This window comes from Elephas maximus, chromosome 5 (genome assembly GCF_024166365.1).
Source record: "Elephas maximus indicus isolate mEleMax1 chromosome 5, mEleMax1 primary haplotype, whole genome shotgun sequence".
Lineage (NCBI taxonomy): Eukaryota > Metazoa > Chordata > Mammalia > Proboscidea > Elephantidae > Elephas > Elephas maximus.
The window spans coordinates 30,208,291-30,225,408 of NC_064823.1; the positions used below are offsets into that span (position 1 = coordinate 30,208,291).

The following is a 17,118-nucleotide window of genomic DNA, read 5'->3' on the forward strand; positions in this document are numbered from 1 at the left end:
AGTTCAAGAAATCGGGACTGGATTTCTGGAGGAAATGATGAGATTGATTTTTATTTGGCACTTTAATTATGTCATTCCATTGTCAGCTATGGGTCTATTGATGCCTCTTTGAAGGTAATGTGCCTTTTTAGTCTGTCTGCTTTTAAGATTTTCTTTTAATCTTTGGTTTTCAGGAGTTTAATTACGATAAGCCTAGATATAGTTTCCTTTGTATTTCCCAGAGTTTCTTGAATCTGTGATTGATGTTATTCATTATTTTGGAAAATAATCAGCCGTTTCCTCCTGAAATCTTGCTTCTTCCATGTTCTCTTTCCTTTCCTTTGGACTTTTAACTACATTTATGCTAGACCATTAGACTTTGTCCTACATTTCTATTTTTTAATTTTATTGTTTTAGGTGACAGTTTACAGTGATTAGCTTCTCATTCAAAACTTTATACACAAATTGTTTTGTGACATTGTTTGTAATCCCCTCAGTGTGTCAGCACTCTCCCCCTTTCCCTTTCCACCCTGAGTTCCCATGTCCATTCATCCAGTTATCCTGTCCCTTCCTGCCTTCTCGTCTTTGTTTTTGGGCAGGTGTTGCCCATTTGGTCTCCTATACTTGATTGAACTAAGATGCACATTACTCACATGTTATTGTTTGTTTTATAGGCCTGCCTAATGTTTGGGTAGGAAACCCTGGTGGCGTAGTGGTTAAGTGCTACAGCTGCTAACCAAAAGGTCGGCAGTTCAAATCCGCCAGGTGCTCCTTGGAAACTCTATGGGGCAGTTCTACTCTGTCCTATAGGGTCGCTATGAGTCGGAGTTGACTCGAGGGCAGTGGTTTTAATGTTTGGGTGAAAGGTGGACTTCAGGAGTGGCTTCAGTTCTTAGTTAGCTGGGTGTCCAGGGACTAAAGTCTTGGGGGTTCCTCCAGTCTCTGTCTTACCAGTAAGTCTGGTCTTTTTTTCTTTTATGAATTTGAATTTTGTTCTACATTTTTCTCCCACTCTGTCCGGGACTCTCTGCTGTGATCCCTGTCAGAGCAGTTGGTGGTGGTAGCTGGGCACCATCTAGTTGTTCTGGGCTGAGGTTGGTGGAGGCTGCTGTTCATGTGGTCCAATAGTCCTTTGGACTACTATTTTCCTTTTGTCTTTGGTTTTCTTCATTCTCCTTTGCTCTGAACAGGATGGGACCAATAGATGTACCTTGCATGGCTGCTTCTAAGCTTTTAAGATTCCAGATGCTACTCACCAAAGTAAGATGAAAGAACACTTTCTTTATGAACTATGTTATATCAATTGACCTAGATGTTCCCTGAGATCAGGGTCCCTAGCCCTCAGCCCCAGTAATTTGGCCCCTCAAAGTGTTTGGTTATGTCTAGGAAGCTTCTATGACTTTGCCTTGTTCAAGTTTGATGACTTCCCCAACCACATTTCTTAAACTCTGTTCTGTTCTTGCCATTCTTTTTTTTCCTCTGTGCTTCATTCAGTTTGTGTATTTTTCTACTGATCTGTCTTTGACTTCAGTATCTTGTCTTCTAATTCCAACATCTGAATTATTTGTAGGTTTCCTTCTAATATTTTTTTTTCTCTTGACTATTGGTTATATTTTCTACTCCTCACATGATTCACATTTTTTTTTTTTTTTTTAATGCCAGGTATTATGTATTAAAAACCAATAGAGCCTGAAGTTGGTGCTATTTTTTTTCCAGGAAGGTTTGCCTTTTTTTTTTCTGTTAAGCAGAATGAGTGAGGGGTGATCAAGGCATACCAATCGGGCAGTGTGCTAAATCAGGGATTTGGATGCAGCCTTAATAAAATGCAGCCTACCTCCTGTTTCCAATGACTTACAGGGGAGATCTGTCATGTGTTTGTTGTGGGCCCCTTCTTCTAGAGGTCTTTGTCTCCTAAGCACTACACTCCCAATTACAAGGTGAGAAATTTCATTCTGCCTTTCCAGCCCAGTTTCCCAGTCTCTTGTACCTCTTTCAACACTTAGGAAATGTCCCACTGGAGAATATCAATGCTTTTGTGGCTCTTCTAGATTCTAATCTACCATACCGGCCCACATGGCTATCCAAAGCTATGTTTTTTCCTCCCAGTAAAACTTTTCAACTTAGACCAAGGCTAATTCTTCTCCCGGATTCAGACTTGGTAAATGTTCCCGTGGAAGAAAGTAGCTAGCAAATTCTGCTCATCTGGGAGAAGATCTTCCTTCTATAGAATTTTAACTTATCTAGTCCTGTTTGCTTCCACAACTCTGCAGTATCTTTTAAAGAAAAATTTTTATAATTTTTCCTTTCCCCCCTAGGTATAGCAAAAGATATGTGGAAACTTACAGAAAAAAAAAAAAAAAGCAAAAACTAGAAGCTCAAGGGAAGGACAAAGAGTAAACAGAGAGGTTGTAGATGCAAGAAATACCTGATGAAGGAAGTTCCACTAAGATATAAGGGAAGATGGGATTAGGCATATAGGAGGATGTTTCACTCCTAGGGGACAGAATCAAGTGATGTTTTGATGTGAACATATAAAATAACTTTAAGGTGGAGATGTGGTAAGCTAAAGGAAGTCAGCTGGATTGTCTCAATCACCTCAGGGAAGTAGGTATCAAGGGTATTTCATGGCAACAGGATAAGGGAAAAGGTGGGAGACTGAAGGAGAGAGAAAGAGAAGGTTTAGAACGACTTATATGGAAATTATGAAAGGGAGTCAATAAAATACTCATAAAAACAAAAACACTCAAAGATCAGCTGCCAAAACAGTGAAGGTTGTTACCCAGGTGAAGATTATCAGTACACAGATTTTCCAGGGAATTTTATAGAGACAGACCCATCCAGTATATTCTAGAGAAATGATGATCATAGTATTCAGATCTAGAGGAGCTGGTGAAAATTGAAATTGTAGACTAGAAAGATTGGTAGAGGTCAGAGCTATTTAGGTCATAGTGTGGGAAAAGAGCAAGTAAAATGGGGTTGAAGGAACAGAAGGTGGGCAAGTTCAGTTCATAAAGGAAAATTTCAGTATTTTTTTGACTTGGAGGTACAGAAACTTTGAAAGATGACTAGGTCTACTAGATGGCCTTTTCAATAGGTAGCTGTTACAAAATGTAGAGGGAGATAACTAGCACCGAAGTAAGGCAAAACTATGGGAACTATAATTCACTGCCCTGATCTTGAGATGATAACTCTTGCCCCAAGAAGAAAGCATAACATATGAAGTACTTGAAAAAGAGCTAAATGTGAAGGTTTTGCAATTGATATGTTAGAAATACTGGGAACAGACAGATCAATGTGAGTTGTAGTAAGGAAAACTTTATGAAGTTGGCATGAGCTGGGCCCCACAGCATGGGTAGGATTTGGGTAGGTGTGAGTTATGGATAGAGTTGTGTCCCCCCAGAATTTGTGTTGTAAATTCTAACCTCTATGTCTGTGGTTATAATCCCACTTGTGAATGGGCTGTCTTAGTTATGTTAATGACACAGATTAATGTAGGGTGTGTCTTAAATTGATCTCTTGAGATGTAAAGAGATTAAACATGCAAGCAAGAAAAGCGGAGATGGGGGAAGAGAGAAGCCAAGTTACAGAAAGACAGCCCAGGAGCAGAAGCTTAAAGAGACGAGGACTTTCCTCTAGAGCTGACAGAGAAAGAAAGCCTTCCCCTAGGGCTGACACCCTGAATTTAGACTTCTAGCCTCCGAACCTGTTAAGAAAATAAATTTTTGTTTGTTAAAGCTACCCATTTATGGTATTTCTGTTACAGCAGCACTAGATAACTAAGGCAGAATTTGGTACCGAGAAGTGGGGGTGCTGCTCTAACAAATACCTACAATGTGGAAGTGGTTTTGGAATTGGGTAATGGGTACAGGCTGGAAGAGTTTTAAGGTGCCTAGTAGTAAATAGTAAAACCCTAGATTACCCTGAAGAGACTGTTGGTAGAATCATGTACATCAAAGGCAATTTTGGTGAAGGTTCAGAAGTGAGGAGTGCTACAGAGACGGCATCTATTGTCTTAGAGCATACATATGGCACCAGCAACAGAATGTTGCTAGAACTGTGGACATTAAATGTTCTGCTGAGGCTTTCAAAGGAAATGATGAACATATGACTGGACAATGGAGGAAGGGTGATACTTTTTATGCAATGACAAAGAACTTGTTTGACTTGTGTTCAAATGTTTGGTGAGCTTGAGTATTTCGCTGAGTAGATTTCTAAGCAAGATCTTAAAGGTGCCGTGTGGTTTCTCCTTGCCACTTACAGTAAAATGCAAAAGGAAAGAGATGGACTTAAAAATGAACTGTAGAAAATGAAAACAAAACTTCAAGATTTGGATAATTATGTTGTACAAACTAAGAGCACATGGCCTAGAATTTTAACCAAGGATGTGGTGACACAATCTTTTGGTAAAGAGATTAAGCCTATGACTAATGAGTCTAACCAACTACCACAGCAGACAACCCATAAGCTTAGACTGAAGAGGACAGAGAAAGAACAAAAGAATACAACACTGCCTGCCTCTTGGAATTCTACAGGCAGGAAACAGGCCAAAGGAGCTATATCTGTTGTCCTCCAATAAAAGAGCCATCCCTGGACCAGCTCAGGGATCAGCAGAACTGTTGGAGGGAGCATGGCAAGCAGAGCTGCCTTGGTCTCAAAGGGTGGGGCCGCAGCCTCTGGGGTATCAAAGGGTAGAGCCACACCCTCCTAGGTTTCAGTTGGTTCCATAGAGTGTGGCTTCCATTCAGTTTGGCCAAGAGGATGGGGCCGCTGCCCAAAGCTGAGGGGGCACGGCTACCATGCCCAAAGGGCAGAAGAATAGGGCCTGCTGAGGGCGAGGATGTGGTGTCACCATTCAGATGGACTAGGAGAATGGGCCACCCAAAGTCAAGGAAGCAATGTTGCCACCCCAGTGAGCCTGGAAGGCAGAGCTGAAGCCCAGGGCCAAGGTGCATCCACCCAGAATCCAGAGAACATGGCCAACACCCAGAGTTAGAAGGGTGGGACCCTTGCCCAGATGGTCCCAAAGAACTGAGAATTATATTTCAAGCTTTGAGAGCTAATGTGAATTGTTCTAATGGGTTTTGGACTTGCTTGATACCCATTATTTATTCTTTCCCTCTAATTTCTCCCTTGTGCCTGTTCCACCATTGTACTTGGAAACAGACAACTTGTAGTCTAGATTTCATAGGTTCACAGATGAAGAACTTTGCCCCATGAAGAAATATGCCTAAAGTCTCACCCATACTTGATTTAGATGATTCAGAAGATGAAATTTTCCTTGAAGTTGATTTAAGACTTTTGGGATGATGTGATGGGGTAAATGTATTTTGCATGTGGCAAGGGTATGAATTTTGGGGGGCCAAAGAGTAGAATATTATACTTGTGCCCCCCCCCAAATTTGTGTTGTAAATCCTAATCTCTATGCTTGTGGTTATAATCTCATTTGGGAATGGGTTGTCTTAGTTATGTTAATGAGACAGGATTAGGGTACTAGTGTATGGTGTGTCTTAAGTCAATCTCTTCTGAGATATCCAAGAGATTAAACAAGTGAGAGAAGCAGAGATGGGGGAAGACAGATGCCAAGCCACATAAAGATCACCCAGAAGCAGATGCTCAAAGAGACAAAGGATCTTCCTCCAGAGCTGACAGAAAGAAAAAGCCTTCTCCTAGAGCCAGCACCCTAAATTTGGACTTCTAGCCTCCTAAACTGTAAGAAAATAAATTTCTGTTTGTTAGAGCCACCATTTATGGCATTTCTATTATAGCAGCACTAGATAACTAAGTAGTATGGAAGCATTACAGTTCAAAGGAAAGAGTGTGCACCGAAGTCCAAAGGCCAAGAGGAGAATAGTTTCTAGGAGGAAGATGGATGGAAGCAATCTGGCAGAAGCAAAGGGTGTTTGTTGGGCACCAGATTGGCGATGTAGGGTGGAGCCAGATTAATAGCAAGGTATAGAGATGGGAACTGCTAAGGGCCAAAATGAAGATAAAAGAGAAGCTGCAACAAACAGCAATTAGCTATGAAGGTAGCACAACTGTCAAAGAAAACTATCATAGGTATGTAAAGCAGCGATGATGGAAGAGAACAAAATAACTTGATCTACCAATCAACTAGTTTATTGTTGGGACAGGCATCCAATTTGGAAAGGAGAAAAAGATAGAGGAAAGATAAGAAAGAGATTACTTATGATAAACACTTATGTTTCCAGATGATTATTAAAAAAACAAGGTTCTTTACTGTTGGAAAGGTTACTCTATATAATTTAATTCCTAGGATGATTGGGAAGGTGCTTTATCATATGGACATACTGGCTTGACAACTGCCTAAAGAAATCTGCATTACCTTAGGTCAAAAATAAAGTCACCACTTCCCTCCTGAGAATTTACATCATCTGAACTTCAGAAGACTTGTAATGTCGTCTTAAAAATACTGTCTTTGGCTTGATAGCCACGGCACTCCCAGACATTATCTTCCCTACTGTACCCCAATCAGAATAATTCTGAGGATGGTATTATGAATGTGTTGAAACACAGCTGCAGTGTAACAATTCAGTCTGTAGTTTCCGGTGTATATTTTTTACTTGAAACTGTGAAGTAGAAACAATCAGCGGGACTGGGAAAATGCTAAACTCTTTAGTTGCTAAGAGTACACCTGAATATTGGTAAGGTAATTCCTCTGAAATTAAACTGCTTATAATTCATTTCTGTCCATTATATGGAATAAAAAAATCAATAGGATTTTTTTAGGGGTAATGTCTGAAGAAATGATAGGATCTTCCAATCGAAATTAATCTAAATGGCCCCTCCCTATTTGCATTATTCCAAGTCTGACAGACCTTCCTGTCTGAGGAGATTCAACTATACTACCAACATCCACTCATGGATTAGCATGTGTCTCTTTGCCAAGGTCAAGTTTAAGACCATTTCAGAACTTTTCTGGTTTGTGTCAGGCTACTTCTACACTAACAATTTGAATAATGTTACTGAATCTACCAATCGCTCCTTGGAAACCCTATGGGGCAGTTCCACTCTGTTCTATAGGGTCGCTATGAGTCGGGATCAACTCGTGGGCATACGTGAACAACATACCACTAATCAGAAAGAACTGATCTTGAATTTCCAGTGAGAATGCTTCCATGTCAGGTAGGGGTGACAGTTTGCCTGCCTCCTCTAATTTTTGTAAAGTCTCAATGTCACTTAAAATTAGGGTCTTTTCTAACCAGCAGATAATTTGGGATACATCACACGATCTAGTTAATTCTCATTCCCAGAACCTACAAAGCAAAGGACAGTTAGTATCTTTCTTAAAACGTAGTATACTATGTTTGTCTTTATTATCTGACAACTGATTTGGATGCAAACTAAGCAAGGTGACACAGCTGCAGAATAGCATTAGGAATGCTGGATTTTAGTCAGTTTTAGGCTTTATCATTCTTTAGTAACCTTGGGCAATTTGCTCCTTTTGTGTTTCATTTTCTAATTCTGTAAAATGGAGTGATCCCCACTTCAACGAGTCTCATGACTATTTAATGAGTTTATTTAAAAACACAACAAAGTCAAGTCTTCATTCACTAGTATCCTACTAATAGAACCATTTTACATTTATGCCTCCTGGACAATTCAGTATGCATAATCTGACAAGTGGAGAGAATATCTGAAATCTGAGGTACCAGGGAAAATCCAGGGACTATGGCCAATCATTTTTTTTTTTGTAATAGATTCTGATCTGGCTGGGATCACACTTCCCAACCCTTGAATCATTCTTAAATTCACTAACCTGCAGAATTCTTATGTTTTGCTTGTAATTATGACGTCTACTTCATTAGCACTGTGTAAAATGCTAGGGACCGTACCAAACCCACGCAAGGGTGCCTTCCCAAAACCTCGGTGGTGGTGCTGCTTTTCGTCATAGCAACAGTGCAGGACAGAGTAGAACTGCCCCATAGGGTTTCCTAGGCTTTAATTTTTACGGGAACAGATCGCCAGATCTTTTTCCCGTAGAGCGGCTGGTTGGTTAGAACTGTTTAACTTTCAGTTAGTCGCCGAGTGCTTAACTATTGCGATATCAGGACTCCTTAAAACCTTGGAATAAGGACATACAAGGAATATGGAGAGGTGACAAAAAGTAGCTCCAGGGCGGAGACCATCACCTGATAAGCACGTAACACGATGGTGATTTCCGGTCCTGAGAGAAGGTATTTCTCCAGCGGAACCTGAAACACCAGGATAAGGGGCGGAACGCAGCAGGGCGGAAGTGGACGGGCCTGCTCCTTCTGCTTCCGGGTGGAGCCCGTGCCACCTGCCCGCTGTCACGGAGGCAGCCGACCGCGGGCGTGGCGCCTGTGCGCTGGGAGTGGCGGGCACAGAGTCCTTTCCGGGGGCGAGCGGAGCAGCGGATAGCGCAGACGGGCCGACTCGATCCAGTTTCCGGCGCGGCCCACGCGGAAGTGCGGACGGGCTTTTCTAGGTGCTCGAATTGCGGTGCGGCGGCGGGATCGAGATGGAGGTGGGCGCGGAGGCTGCGGATGAACGGGACGGTCTCCGGGAGCGGCGAGGCTTGAGCGAGGCTGGGAGGCAGGAGCAGAGCCGCCATGTGCAGCCGCAGTCCGGGCCCAACGGGATTCCAAAACACTCCTACTGGTTAGACGTCTGGCTCTTCATCCTTTTCGACTTGGTGGTGTTTTTCTTCGTATATTTTATGCCCTGGTGAGTATCCTGAATGAAGCCATAGCTTGTTGAAGTGGTGAGGGGGTTGGAGACCACCTACAATATTTTTTTTGAGGTGCGGGGGCGGGGGGTAGGGACTGAGTTCCAGAGGGTTTGTATATGTCTAAGGTCACACAGTGGCGGAGTCGGGTGGCTGGGGAGTTTAGAGGACTGGGGTGAGTGCCTTGCCCTGGCACCTCAGTGGAGGGTCTTTAAAGGAATGTGGAGGATACTTGGCTTCATAATTTTTTTTCTTCTTATATTCTGCAATGAGGCCAGCTGGGTTTGAGTTCCTGTGCTATGGAACTGGGGAAGTTTAACTCGAACCTTGTTTTCTCATCTACGATTTGAGACTGAATAACCGGGTCAGATGGGTATTAAGGGTAAACAAGGTAGTGATTTATTTAAGAGCGATTTGCATGTTGACTGGCAGTAGTAAGTGCTCAACTAAAGCGATTGTTATACAGCTGTTTTACCACGAGCAGTCCAGGACGGTATCTCAAACTTAACATGTCGGAAATTGAACTCTTAACTTCCTAGCCAGGTGTACTTTTCTTTCAGTGTTTCAGTGTACGGAAAGTAAATAGCAACTTTATCCACCCAGTTACTTCTGCCAGAACTCTGGAACTCTGACGTTGCCCTTTTCTTACACACACCCATACATCCCAAAACACCAACAAGTCACAAAATTCTGTAGATTCCACTTGAAAAAATACCTTAAATCCATGCCGTCCATTTTCACTACCACTTTGAGAAAAGGCAGTTGTGACAGGAGATAAAAGGAAGGAACTTAGAGAATGGAGGAGGCAGTGATGAAACAAAAAGAGGGGCAAAGGACTCAGATAATCAGGGAAAAGCTACAAGTTCAGAAGCAAAGCAGTAAGATAAAGCAGGGGGACCTGTGGAAGAAAAGCGGTGCCACCCATTTAGACATTAAACAGCTCTCCTAGACTTTAGAGTTGATTGTTCACTCGTTATGTTAGCTCCTGTCAGTTGTCTCCTCTCAAGTCATCATGCTTATGAGTACCATGTGTCCAAGATTTTATATTCAGTTGGAGTTTTTACTTCTGATATTTGCACTCCTTGATAGCTAATCACTGCCTTGTTCCCCCGCCTCCTATCCACAAATTTTGGCAAACATTTGGGCATAAGCTTATTGTATTTCAGGCCCTATTGTCTCTGATCTTGGATGATGTGGCAAGTTAGAAAGCAGAGGGTTGAATGGAGAGAATGGAAGGGACGGGCTTTCCATAAAGTCCTGTCAAGCCATTTGTAAAGGGAGAGTTTCCACCCTCCCCCCCCCCTTTTTTGGTAGTGATACCTCAAGTATGATGATTTTTTTTTTTTTTTAAGACCTGAATTTTTAGCTCCAGAATCCCTTACAAGAAATAATATAGGCATTTTTATTTTTTGCTCTTATTCATATGTAAATCATTTGGTAATGGGTAAGTGACTCTGGAACAATGAAGATTTTCAGCAGTTGATATAAGTGTTCAAGTGGGAAGGAAAAGGAAACATTGCTGACAAATATTTGGTTCTTACAGACTGGTTTGCCTGGTATCTAAATTAAGAAGTTGGCTTCTGGAGTGGCTTCTGAAAATGACCACAAACTTCTTGAATAAAGAAGACAGGCAGGACTGTGCAGCAGAAGAATTTCAGACTCCTAAAGGACTTTCTTTTCATTTTACACATTCTGTTATTCATTTGGGGACTGTATTAAAAGGGGAGTGATCTCACTCATAACTAAATTCTTAAAACTAGACCCTTTTGTTCATGTTTAAAAACTTTTCAGACATTTGATGGCTTTACAGGGCCTAAATAGAAAAGTATTTGTACTTAAGGGCTTAGTGTATTAATTAGCAAATATAGTCATTCTTTTGTTTAATATTTTAATGATTGGTCAAGGTTTAATAGAATGCAAATAATATGGTGAAATAAAAACATGGTGAGGTTATTTATAAATTCAAAAGTAAATTAGTCAAAAGCAAGGACAGGAGTTGGAGAGAAAGAACAAGGTGTTCTTAAGATGCATTAAGAGACTGTAAATAACAGAAAGCTTAACAGAAACTGCTGGCCCACAAGGTATCGGCTATGAGTTTTTTAGATTTAAGTAGGACTGTGTTAAGAAAAGATGTGTTACGGTTGATGGACACAAACTTAAGAGAAAGTAGGTAATACCCAGTATTGGAAGAGTAGCTTTTATGTCCTCTTTCTTACTTGGAGGCCTCCTCTTTTTCCTTTTTAAACCATTGAGTTCCCTAAAATAGGACCATGTATTTCAGAACTATTTTTTCCTGTTGTGGTTATATTAAAGATGCTTGTGACCAAAGCCTGATTTTTATATCTGTAACTTACTTAAATACTTCAGCAGGTGCTGGGTAGTATTTCCCCATTCAGGAGATAATTTGAGTGCTTACTGTGGCCCAGGCAGTGTTTTAGGGATAGCAGTGAACAAAACACAAAAATCCTTGCTGTAATGGAGTTTACAATCTAATTTATCTAAGTACATGTTAGTTAATGAGAATTTACATTCCAGGGGATGATTAGCTAGCGTTTAATCAAAAAGGCCACACTCCCAAAGCAGCTCTACTCTAAGGACTTCAGAAACAACTTCTTCTAGCCTTAGGGGATATCAGAAATGGGCTCTCATTGATGGAATTAGTGACATTTGATATATGTGAATTGGCTAAAATATTTTGGGGATATTCTCCTCCCATAGAGACAGGGTGTAACATCTAGTAAGCTCTACATAATCTACCTTTTAGAGATGCTTAGGGCTAAAGTCAAGTCCAAGATTGATTTTGGAGGATTCTGATTGCTTAATGCTGACTATAAGGTTAACAATTACAACTTCCAGGTATTGTTGCATCTGCCTAAAGAACCCTTTATGCAAGGTGTGGTTGAAGTATCTAGAGCACAGAACTGGGACTTGATTGAGGCTTACCAAGCAGGTTGTACAATCTTTTGTTCTGTTTGCTAAAAACTAGGTTAATAAATGTTTACTTGTATAGCTGAATTTGGTCTGACTTGCTTTTATTCTAACAAGTTCCTGGTAGTGAGGTTGTGAGGGAATTAGGCCCATTATCACTAGGGTGCCTGTGTGCCAGAATTAACTCAAGAGCAATGGGATCACTCACCTACCTGTAACTGTTGGCAGCTATTACTACCTTAAAGAACCTAACAGTTACACATGACCAAAATGACTTAGATCAGTTCAAAGCAGTTCCCATATAGCTTAATGCTAGGTCACACATAAAGACTTCTTATTATACCTTTTGAACCTAAAATCAGCCTATTCCAGTAACTGTCAAATATTGTGCAGATTTCTGTTACAGTTAGGATGGAGAGATCTTAATGTGACATGACTGGAAATGATGAGGGCTGCATCTGCAGACGATGAATACAGCTAGGAAGCTGCACCTTCTACCACACTGTGCCAGCTCAAGTAGAGTGCCTGCTTAGTGCCCACAACTGAAGGTGTTTAAGAACTGGATAAATGGACACCAAAAAACGTTGGCAGACTTGCTACAACAAACACAGACACCAAAATAATTAACATCAGTGTGATTTTAATCTGATAAATTTCATGTGAGTGAAACGATTATTCCAGTTATTTGAGATAAAACACCTTTTAGGGGTATGTTAGCTTGAAAATTTTAGGATGTCAAGAGCTCTATGTAACTAGCCCAATTAAAAAGTAACTTCAAGTGGCATGGGACTAGATACGGCGACAACAGGATATTTAGGGTCAGTGAGACTAAACTAGATGGTGCTCTAGGAACAAGAGTCATCAAGCTATGGACCCCACGGGCCAAATCTTGCCCACTGCCTGCTTTTGTGTAGCCTGCAAACCAAGAATGGATTTTAAAATGATTAAAAAAAAAAAAAAAAAAACTCGACACATGAAAATTATATAAAATCCAAATATTAGTGTCCATAAATAAAGTTTTATTGGAACACAACTGTCCATTTATGTGTTGTTTATGGCTGCTTTCACATTACAATGGCAGAGTTGAACAGTTGTTACAGAGACCAAAATACTCTCTAGTCCTTTACGGAAAACGTTTGCTGAATCCTCTAGGAGCTACGCTTTAGACCTTGCTGGAGTTTCACTGTTAGGAAACTCCTGTGATAATATTTTATAATCAGTGAAATTACAAGTACCTTAAACTTTAAATTGACTTACATTTTCCATACAATACATAATCCATGTTGGGGCAGGGGGAGTGGTTTGGAGGACACAGTTCCCACGTTCAAAGTCAAGTCCAACAATATTAACTTAAAAATCTGTTTATCTTAGTTTTTTTTTGAACCAGAAGAAACGAGTTTTACATGAAAATATAATGTTCTGAAGATATCTGAGCATTAACACAATTGGTTGCATTACAAAATTTTCATAATAATAACCAGATGAAAACACTTATAAAAATAAATAGGCACCTTAGAAGTCAAAATTCTACATGTGAAGGATTAGTAGTAAATGTGTATTCAATCTATGTTTGGAGTGTTGAATCCACATAAAAACAGTCAGTTTCTAGTTTGTTTAGTACTGTTACATAATTCAGGAGGTATCAACTGGACATTTCTGTTTGATGTTCGTAACTTCAACTGTGAGTTGAAAAGATGAAACTATAAGATTGCCGTTAAAATATCAGAAATTAGTTTAAATGTTCCAAATAATAATATACTTTCAACTGGACATCTTGAACAAATAGAAATTAAAAAGAAAAACAGAAGGTTTTTGAAAGCTATTAAAATGCCTGATGTAAACCTATTTGTCTAGTATTTTACATTGTTATAAAAAAAAAACCCAGTGCTGTCGAGTCAATTCCGACTCATAAAAAAGCAGGAATTAAATACACTGACATTTCAAATACAATTTTACAACCTTTACAATATTTACAAGCCTTCCATACTAAAAGTTATGTTAAAAACAAGCTTTCCTAAAGGATAAAATTTAATTTAGTTGGTATTCAAGTATTTCTAAACTAAACTATAAAGTAATAATCACCTTACTGTTAGAAAAGTCTATTAAAAACTTGAAAATTCTCTACCAGTGGAAGACAAAATTTGGCCAAGATTTGTTAACTGGGTGAGGTCAAACGTTTACATGCAATTATTTGCTATTTATCTAAAAGTATTCATTTTTAATCATTTACATTTTGGAATATTTTTTATGGAATCAGTCAAGATATTAAATTTACTAATTAGTTTACTCTATAAAATTATTTTTATCTATGAAGTTTATCAATTGATGAATGTAATAATAATTTTGATTTTGTAATTCTTACTCCTCTGGAATAGATAATATAAAACTATTCAAGACCAGCTTAGTATAAGTATGGAATAAAATGGCAACTAATGAAATAAGGCATTAAAATAACTTATTTTCACTTGTAAGGTCATACAGTAATGGAAAATTCATTTTTTTTTTAAACAAAGCCCTCTCCATGAACATAAAACTGGGAGTAAAGTTACTGGTTATTTAGAGTAGAAAAAAGGAGGGGCACTCACTAAGACATCTCATTAAAATTAAACCCTCTATATGAATGGCAGAAATTTAATCTGGAAACCCAGGCAGATTTACAGTTTCAAGAATATGACAATCTATAAACTGTATTGACAACCTATAATCAGGTGAGACTAGCTGGGGAATTTCAGGCAGTCACAGTGACATTCGCAATGAGAGGGCCCTACGCTAATCACTAACACTGGTTATTAGCAGCCCAAAGTAAACCAAACCAAAATAAAAACCTTTCACATTTCATATAAAATTAGAAACAAATGTAACAAGATAAATAATATACTAAAGTATCTTAACTATTTTAGCTTACATGGCTGAAGTAATATTACTGCATACAATAATCAAATGTATGTTAATTAGGCATTCTGAAGATAAAAGTTCTAGGAGCAAAATTAAGTTTCTTCTGTACTGACCTTGAGAATTTAATTAAAAAATTGCTAATCGTTAAGGCATTTTTCTCCCCCAAATGCTATGTATTTCATGGGTTATTTTTTTTTTAAGACACTTAAACGGATCGTATGTAGTAGACTATCACAGAAGTCAAAAACAAATGGGTGAAGCCCTCTTTTGGTTACCCATTAGAAAGTGCTTCTTCATAAAGCAAATTTTGCTTTGACTAGACAATGCATCACCTGTTATTTTTCAATTAGCATAGTTACAAATCTATATACATGCTTATGGGTTACTTTAATATGTATGTAAGCCACATAAAAGAGGGACAAATTTAATTTTTATTCTGCTGTGGCATATGATAAACAACTTTTGCATACCCCGATTTTCTATTTTTCAAGGCATGCAAAACTATTAAAGGGAACTTTAAAATTTTCAATAAGTTGATCACACAAAAAGATTATATATATAATTTAAAATTGCCATGTTTTTCATTTTCTGTATCTCACTAGGTATGGTCAATACGTTTCTATTTCTCATTTTAACAGCCTCTGAGAAGTTCAAGCTTGCCAATTTCCATCATTTATCCATTGCAATGTATGCTACATTTTTATTTTTGGACAACCTGAACCAATACTATTATGTAACACAGGTCCTAGCCCTCTTTCAGTATGAGAGAGTGAATTATTACAAAACCTACTGCTCTACGGAAAACAGAGTTTGGGCCTCTGGTGGTATTTCAGTCTATATGTATCAGTCATGCAGCTGTCAACTGAAAAGTAGGTAGTTAATGAAACTGTCTCACTTGGACACGTAGAACCAGTATCTACTTCTGGCTGGCAAAACGCGTCAACAACTGCACCTACATCTGCCCGAAAATCATGAGTTGAAGAGCTGGACTGGTAGTCTGGTTTGTTGCCAACATACTCTTTCACTTGAAATGTTTCATCATTTATGTATGTACTTACTTCTAAACCGGGTTCTGAAACTGTACTTTCACTGTGCTTTGGAAGACTCAAAGAATTAGCTTTAAACATCTCTGTAAGTTTGACATCAGGTGTGGATTCATTTTTCTCTGACTCTGGCACACTAGTTGCAGCATGTTTCTTTGGTGGCAAAGGAGGCGGTAGATTCTGGCAAACAAGTTTTGGCATCTGACAGCCATCAGATCTGCAGACTGACTGACTTGCATGTTCCCTGGATAAAGAGTTCTCAGAGTAACATTGTTCCATCATATTTTGCGGCTGCATGATGGAAGCAGTTTCTGGCTTTAACCCAACAGTTCTTGTGTGTGACGACCACAATGGAGATGGTGAAATTATTTCATTAGTGTTCACTCTCTTTCCAGAAGCAGAATGATCATCAACATGAAAAGGTAAACCTGTTCTCTCAGAATTTTCCATATTAAGCCACTCAGAAAATTCGCATTCACTTGATTTTTCAAGCTTCTGTTCACCTGACTGACGGATGTGCTCTCTTACAGTATGGTCCTTGGGTATTTGTGGACTGGATGAAGGGAATAACTTTCCACTGGTTTCATGTGCATGTGACCTGAAATATGAAAACAATATGAAAATGAAAATTCTCTAATTAAAAAAAATATATATATGGAAAAAGAAAAATACCATATGCGAATATGCAAAGCATGGGAAAAATCAAACGTGTCCTGTAGTCTGACTTCTGAATATGCAGTGTATATTATTTTTGTAACATAACAGAAAAGAGGAGATATTTGTAACCATTAACGTATACTGTTTACGAACCCCAAATATTTACGCCAGAATACATGAATGCTTGCCAGAAACATCCATCATTACCAAAGTCAGATTTTCTAATAATTAGAAATATAGTAATTAAAAAACTCATTACCAATTTACAAACACTAGAATTACATTTATTTGTGATAAAATGTAGCACAGAACTTAAGGGAAATGTATCACAAGCAAACAATTCAATACTCTAGGAATTCTGATAAGCAATGCTACAAGGATAACATGTTCTTATTTTCAAGTGCCGTCGAGTTGGTTCTGACTCATAGCCACCCTGTGTACAACACAACAAAAGGCTGCCCAGTCCTGTTCCATCCTCACAATTATTGCTATATTTGAGCCCACTGGAAATCCTGGTGGCACAGTGGTTAAGTGCTACGGCTGCTAACCAAAATGTTGGCACTTCAAATCCATCAGGGGCTCCTTGGAAACTCTATGGGGCAGTTCTATTCTGTCCTATAGGGTTGCTATGAGTCAGAATTGACTTGATGGCAATGGGTTTTATGGGTTTGAGCCCACTGCTGCAGCCACTGCGTCAATCCATCTTGTTGAGGGTCCTCTTCTTTTTCACTGAACCTCTACTAACTATGATGTCCTTCTCCAGGGACCGACCCCTCCTGATAACATGTCCAACTTATGTGAGATGAAGTCTTGCCATCCTCACTTCTCAGGGCATTCAGGCTGTACATCTTCTAAGACAGATTTGTATACTCAGTATCCTTTGCTAACACCCTAATTCAAATGTATCAA

At 39.2% G+C, this 17,118-nt stretch overlaps 2 protein-coding genes across 6 annotated transcripts in view; one reads left to right on the plus strand and one right to left on the minus strand.

Moving 5' to 3' along the window:
• Nucleotides 1–8,245: 8,245 nt before the first annotated feature.
• Nucleotides 8,246–11,701, plus strand: C5H4orf3 (chromosome 5 C4orf3 homolog). Its single transcript, XM_049885452.1, has 2 exons — nucleotides 8,246–8,685; nucleotides 10,230–11,701. Coding segments are annotated over exons 1-2 (207 nt in total). The 5' UTR covers nucleotides 8,246–8,479; the 3' UTR covers nucleotides 10,231–11,701.
• Nucleotides 11,702–12,583: 882 nt separating this feature from the next.
• USP53 (ubiquitin specific peptidase 53) overlaps nucleotides 12,584–17,118 on the minus strand; it is a 66,862-nt gene continuing 62,327 nt past the window's right edge. For all 5 annotated transcript variants that reach the window (XM_049885422.1, XM_049885423.1, XM_049885420.1 and 2 more), the window contains one exon: nucleotides 12,584–16,150. In XM_049885422.1, the coding sequence (XP_049741379.1) occupies nucleotides 15,304–16,150 (847 nt within the window). In that variant the 3' untranslated portion in view covers nucleotides 12,584–15,303. The remainder of the gene's footprint in view (nucleotides 16,151–17,118) is intronic.

Excerpts from the sequence above, each read along its gene's own strand:
- C5H4orf3 (XM_049885452.1), top strand. The coding sequence starts at position 8,480 with ATGGAGGTGGGCGCGGAGGCTGCGGATGAACGGGACGGTCTCCGGGAG.